Below are 7,021 nucleotides of genomic sequence, written 5' to 3' on the forward strand. Positions count from 1 at the left end.
AAAAGGCCTAGGGAAAGTTGTATAAATGAAATAAAGTGAACTATAAGGCTACTTTGGTGAAGCGTTGAAAAACGCAAGACAATACATTCCGAGATACATGGTGGCTCCGCCTGCTCTTGCACTTCGCCAGAGATCTGTATATAAATGACAAGATGCTCGTGTCTCCGCCCTAACAATGGGCGGCCGTTGTCCCAAAAGGTGGGAACGCGGGTGACAAGCTCGCCTTCCCCGCCTTGTGGCAACTGCTTATAAGTTAAGCGTTAACTATAACAAATCTAAAATGTGTCAAAAAAAATTCTGTCCAGCTCAGGGCTCCAGCTATGCATGTGGTTTTCTAACTTGCTAGCTAAGTGGATAGATGGCACGATCAAGCTTCTTGGTTACAGCAGAGACATTCAAACCCTCCTGGATCAAGATCCCTGTTAGCTAAATTGTATTGCGCATCAAATAACGGCCCTTGTAATACCGTATACCCCAGTACGGTACAAAAACAGTAAGACAGCATGAAAATATGCATACCACCCTACCCTATCCAAGAATACTGTATCTTATGAGTCGATTCCTAGCAGAAACGAATCTTGTGTCGACACCGGGAGTTGAAGTGCAAGGCGCTGAGGAATCAATTATTTTGGAGTCGACTCACCACCACTACGTCATCTTCGTTACCTTGGGGGGGGGGGGGGGACGGCAGGGAAAGGCAAGCGACAGCAGAGAAATCCTCTACGACAACACTTTGACAAGTTAAATGAGAAGGAAATGCAAACTTCGGGGAGGTGGAATTAAGGTACAGTAACGGGTGCGATGCTGAACCATCTGAAAGAGACAGGCTGTGAGACGCAACCCGTTGCCGGCAGCAGCGAAACTGCACTGGGAATTCACGTTAAAAAAATCTAATTTTGAAAGAAAGAAAGAGAGAAAGAAAGAAAGAGAGAGAGACACATAAGGGCGGGGGACCAGAGGAGGAGTTTTGCCGCCGCCGCAACCATGAGGTCATCAACCAGCGACCCAGCCCGCAGCACTGAACGGTGTGTGTTTGCAGACAGCAGAGGGAAGGGGTCAGGGGTCAGCGGGCTGACGGTGGCGTCGTTTCACTAGCCCGAGTAACGAGGGATGGGAAGAGGAGGGCAAACGGAGCCGCTGCAGAGCCCCAGAAGCGAGGGTTGTTTGTTAACTTGTTTATATTGGCGGTATTGGAGTGGAGTGATGGGTAGAGGTGAGAGGTCAACCAATGTAATGAGGACTGGCTGCTTATCACAGTACACAACATGCAGGCTCTCACGGTAACAAACACATTGGACGCACACACACACATTGGACACACACACAGACAGAAGTAGGCAGTCAGGGGGAGTTGGAGCTATTGAAAAGGGCAGCGTGTGTTTACAGTCAGATATCAGAAAAGGTTATCAGACATCAAATGGGACAGCCGTGTCTCAGCCAATCACGCAGAGGGACCAGAGGCACGGTAACGAATCACAGACTGACAGCAGACCTTAACCACTCCGTAGAGGTGAATGCTGATGGGACAGCTGACAACCTTGACATTTCAACGACTCAGACAGCCAGAGAGAGGGTGTGTGTGTGTGTGTGTGTGTGAGCGTGTGTGTGTGTACACGTTTGAGTGACTATATGCACGTGCGTAAGAGTGAGACAGACTGTGTGTTCTGATTGCACCGCAGCTGAAGGTCGATTGAACAAGCGGGGGGGCACACACACATACACACACACGTTTTGTCCCCTGAGGACGGTGGGCAGAGCGTCCTAGCTGTAATGATGAATATGGAGCAGAAGGCTCAGTGACACAGGAACAAGGTGACAAAGGAGAAGCTGGACAGGTGAGGGGTGTGTGGGTTGACAGTAGGACAGCACACTGTGCCAAGACAGCAGGTGGCTAGTACCAGGGCATCAGTGACCTCTTCCCTCTGTCCACCCCTTCGTCCTCTCCTCCCTCTGTCCACCCCTCTCCTCCCTCTGTCCTCCCCTCTCCTCCCTCTGTCCACCCCTCTCCTCCCTCTGTCCACCCCTCTCCTCCCTCTGTCCACCCCTCTCCTCCCTCTGTCCACCCCTCTCCTCCCTCTGTCCACCCCTCTCCTCCCTCTGTCCACCCCTCTCCTCCCTCTGTCCACCCCTCTCCTCCCTCTGTCCACCCCTCTCCTCCCTCTGTCCACCCCTCTCCTCCCTCTGTCCACCCCTCTCCTCCCTCTGTCCACCCCTCTCCTCCCTCTGTCCACCCCTCTCCTCCCTCTGTCCACCCCTCTCCTCCCTCTGTCCTCCCTCTGTCCACCCCTCTCCTCCTGTCCTCCCTCTGTCCACCCCTCTCCTCCTGTCCTCCCTCTGTCCACCCCTCTCCTCCTGTCCTCCCTCTGTCCACCCCTTCCTCCTCTCCTCCCTCTGTCCACCCCTTCCTCCTCTCCTCCCTCTGTCCACCCCTTCCTCCTCTCCTCCCTCTGTCCACCCCTTCCTCCTCTCCTCCCTCTGTCCACCCCTCCTCCCTCTGTCCACCCCTTCCTCCTCTCCTCCCTCTGTCCACCCCTCCTCCCTCTGTCCACCCCTTCCTCCTCTCCTCCCTCTGTCCACCCCTCCTCCCTCTGTCCACCCCTTCCTCCTCTCCTCCCTCTGTCCACCCCTCCTCCCTCTGTCCACCCCTCCTTCCTCTGTCCACCCCTCCTCCCTCTGTCTACCCCTTCCTCCTCTCCTCCCTCTGTCCACCCCTTCCTCCTCTCCTCCCTCTGTCCACCCCTTCCTCCTCTCCTCCCTCCCTTAAACTCTAAACCCAATCCATCTCACCTAGGGAGCACACCGTCTCATGGAGAATGAGACAACTCACAGCCAGAATGCACACAGTCCCTCATACACTCACTGACAAGCAGCAGTAGAGCTCTTTAGAACGTACACACACACACACACAACAGTCCTGGCACACAGCATAATGTATGTGTTCTTACCTTTGGAGGCTGTTGGATGGATGGAATGGAAGGGGGGGAAGAGAGACACAATTAAAAGACAATCCTCATCAGTAAGCCAACTTTAGAGACAAGTGCAATGCTGACAGGCACAGACACATGGTGCCATAGTACACACACAGGCCCACACACTCACTCTTGGTCTGGGAGGAGAAGGCCAGGGTGAGTTTGGCAAAGAGCTCGTTGTTCTCATAGCGATCCTCGTTGGCCTTTGTCCAGAAACTCTTCTCAGACAGATCCTCATATCCAATCTGTACCACGGGGGAGGGGGGGGGGGGAGAAAGAGAGAAAGAAAGAGAGAAAGAGGGTGGTAGAGAGAAAGATAAATGCCTTTTGAATCCTTTCATCCAATTTTGCAAAAAAAATCATTCCTCCATCTATACAGCAATCAAGCGAGAGATGGACAGAGAAAGAAAGAAAGAGAACAAGAGAGCCGGGATGCTAAAGGAGGTGGGGGGAGGAATGGAGAGAGAGACACAAAGAAGAGGAGAGGAAAGAAGTAGTAATTTCCCCTGATCCTTATTCTCCTCCACACAAAAGCCATGAGCTTCACACAACTAGCCCTGTCACAGAGAGAGAGAGAGAGAGAGAGAGAGAGAGGGAGGGAGAGAAAGGAATCCATTCCCTTCACCCTCCTCTCTCCCTCCTTTTCTCCGCCATCGCTACGGCGCTCACTTTCTTCTCTCTTCCCAACCATCAACACCACCACCTCACAATTAAGTGCCTTTTTTTCCTCCAACTCTCTCTCTCTCTCTCTCCTCTCCCCCCCCCCTTTGGTTCTCTCATCAAGGAGCAGAGCAAAGAAGAGAGAGAACGGGAGAGCGAAATAGAGAGAGGAAAGAGAGGGAGGATCAGAAGAGAGGTAGTAACTTCACAGATATGAGCCTTTCATTACAAAAGATGCCTCTGGGAGGGGGTGTGGGGGTGAGGGAGGGGGAGAATGTGATACAGGGGCTGAAGGGCCGAGGATAATTCTTTATATATTTTTTTTACAATTAAATTACAAAAGAATGCTGTCCTTTCTAGCAGCAATTTAATTATCTTCCACCAGCGCAGTTAAAAGAAGCAGCCTTATTAAAAAGCAATTTCTGTGACATCCTCGTCAAAGGGCTCTCACCAACCCCGTCGAACGAATGGAGAGAACGGGGGGGGGGGGGTGGAGTGAGGGAGGAAGGGAGAGAGAAACTAAACGCTGATGAACTCAGCTGAAGCCATTAAACAGTAGCTTTAGGCTAAAGAGAGACAGAGGGCCGTTTTGATGTTTTAACCATCGCAGATGAGAGGGAGGAGAAGAATACCGGAACAGAGAGACACACATAGGGTCACAGTCTTAGGATGTACTCACACACACACACACACACACACACACACACACACACACACACACACACACACACACACACACACACACTGACAATAACTAAAGATGTTGCTGTTCTCTTGACTCCTATGCCCGTGCACACTAACAAAGGCTCGTGCTCGAATGAAAAAGATTCACACTCATTGTCTCTCTCCCCCGTCCTCACCTTGCTCCAGTTGGCCCGCTTCAGCTGCACCTCAGGCTTGTACTCCTTCTTGGGCGACAGGCCGAAGGGCAGAGGGGGTGGCACAGGGGCTCCCCAGCCCCCCATGCCAGGAGGGGGAGGGGGCATGCCCATGCCAGGTGCAGGAGGGGGTGGAGGGGGCATTCCAGGACCACCAGGGAGGGGAGGAGGGGGAGGGGGGCCGGGCATCCCTGGTAGGGGTGGTGGCGGAGGGGGGCCGGGCATCCCTGGTAGGGGTGGTGGCGGAGGGGGGCCGGGCATCCCTGGTAGGGGGGGTGGCGGAGGGGGGCCGGGCATCCCTGGTAGGGGTGGTGGCGGAGGGGGGCCGGGCATCCCTGGTAGGGGTGGTGGCGGAGGTGGGGAAGGGAGGAATGCTTGGCCGGGTAGGGGTGGAGGAGGGGGCACGGGCATCCTAACTTGCCCTGGGAGAGGGGGGGCAGTGGGAGGAGCAGGGCCAACTGGGACATGGACCGTGACAACTCTGGTCTTGGCCTCCTCCAGATCCTTATTGAGCGTCTCTATCTGGAGAGAGAGAGAGAGAGCGGGACAGATAGAGAGAAACATTTTAGTTAGAGGAGATTTTACTTTACTGTATGAAAGCACCATACTACTAAACCATGAGAGAAGACATTTTCTGTCTTTCTAAATTAGTGTGTGTGTGTGTGTGTGTGTGTGTGTGTGTGTGTTTGAGTGTCTGCCAACATGTTCTTGTGACTGAGGGACAGAGAACTGCTCCTCACTGAACTCACTGGCTCCTTATGAGCATTCAGACAGATGAAGGGCTGGGCACAGCCTCATATGGGGGGGAGAGTGAGAGACATATGAATACTGTTGTTGCAATACCAGAATTTTTACTTCCGATACCAGGTTTAGTAGCACGATACTCGATACCGTCGCAATACTCCATACCGTCACGACACCAGAAGTCAGAGAATTGCACTTGATCCAGACAGATAAATTCAGCTACTGCTCTGTTCAAAGGCTGGGCGTCTTCTGAGTTCAATATCATTACATTTCAAAATTGTTCAAAAGGAGTACACAAATCCTACAATTAATTTCACTTTGTTTCTACCAATCTAACTAGAAAACAACAATAGTAATAATTTAATTTGTCTATTGATAAACTGGGTAAATCAAGATGTAGCCCAGGCCTAGTCACAATAGAGGTGAATGCGTATTATTCTATAGGTGAGTGCGCATGCATTGAGTTGAGCTTGTTTTAGCTGATTTCATGGGGCTACAGATGACAAACAATCCCTTCCGTTTACGACTTATTTTATGGGCAACTGCTAAGAGAACATATTTTATTGATCAACAACATTGGCATAGAAGCAGCAATAGCTTCTTTTAGAAAAAAAAAGTGTTCGCCGTCTCTAAAGTAACGACGCCATTCGTGAGGCAGAATGCGGCTGTGGTATCTGACTTTGTGGCTGTGGAATCTACTGGATAAAGGTTTTGGCGGCAATCAGCATATTTTGCTTTTACGGTTTGCATATTATCACAAAGTACTAGGGTAGTGGACTGATGTTGCTTCAGCTGTAAGCTAGCAGGGAACGTTAGCCTTCAATTAAAAGGTGGAAGCTACCGGTGTCTTGCTTTGTAAAAGTGTTCTGGCCTGTATGGACATTGTTTTGCGACAACAGTAATGAACAGTTTCAACACTTCTACATACCGTTGTTGCATTATTCCAGTGTGTTAACGTCCGCGCGGCATCAGTGGGGAGCTAAGAACGCAGGCCAGACTTTGCTCTTCGAGCTATAAAAAGGGGCTGAGCTGATGGACTTGATCCTCTCAATTTCAGTGTGCCGTGCAACACTACACGTGAAGACACTGATGGGGCGGCGTCTCAAACGGAGGGGGGAGTGAATGATCTGTTGACGAGAGGGTCTTTGATACGTGTGGTGATGGGGGGGGGACAGTTGGACGTGCGTGAGAGACCGTGAGACGATTCTGCTGGCCTCAGCCTGTTGGGGAAGGGACCTGTCCGTCCATCAGACACACACGCACGTGGACAAACACACATGCACGTACACACACGCACGCACGCAGTGATGTGTGCAGACTGGTGTGTGTGCATGTGTGTGTAGAACGTGTCAGATGAGTTGTTCAGTACATGCTTTGTGTGTCACCATGAGGCAGGGTGCACAGGGACTCGGACACCTTTCTTCCTCCCTCCCTCCCTCCATCCATCCTACTCCTCCATCCTCATCCTCTTCCCTCCATGCTCCTCTTCCCTCCATCCTCCTCCCTCCCTCCCTCCATCCTCCTCCCTCCCTCCATCCCTCCATCCAACCATCCTCCTCCCTCCCTCCCCCCCTCCCTCCTCCTCCCTCCATCCATCCTCCCTCCCTCCATCCCTCCCTCCATCCATCCTACTCCTCCTCCTCCCTCCATCCTCCTCCCTCCATCCATCCTACTCCTCCTCCTCCCTCCATCCTCCTCCCTCCATCCCTGTGTGTCAGTTGAGTAACACTTTTTGAGCTACTTGTCGCTGAAGCCCTCAGTACTTTCTCC

The 7,021-nt window shown here is 52.1% G+C and overlaps 1 protein-coding gene across 1 annotated transcript in view; it reads right to left on the reverse strand.

Annotated features, from left to right (window-relative positions):
• Positions 1–2,841: 2,841 nt before the first annotated feature.
• LOC115173823 (protein diaphanous homolog 1) overlaps positions 2,842–7,021 on the reverse strand; it is a 68,505-nt gene continuing 64,325 nt past the window's right edge. Inside the window, exons 13-15 of the mRNA XM_029732265.1 lie at positions 4,490–5,029; positions 3,100–3,214; positions 2,842–2,954 (exon numbers count right to left, since the gene is read on the reverse strand). Of these exons, the coding sequence (XP_029588125.1) occupies positions 2,857–2,954; positions 3,100–3,214; positions 4,490–5,029 (753 nt within the window). The 3' untranslated portion in view covers positions 2,842–2,856. The remainder of the gene's footprint in view (positions 2,955–3,099; positions 3,215–4,489; positions 5,030–7,021) is intronic.

This window comes from Salmo trutta, chromosome 3 (assembly GCF_901001165.1).
Source record: "Salmo trutta chromosome 3, fSalTru1.1, whole genome shotgun sequence".
Taxonomy (NCBI): Eukaryota; Metazoa; Chordata; class Actinopteri; order Salmoniformes; family Salmonidae; genus Salmo; species Salmo trutta.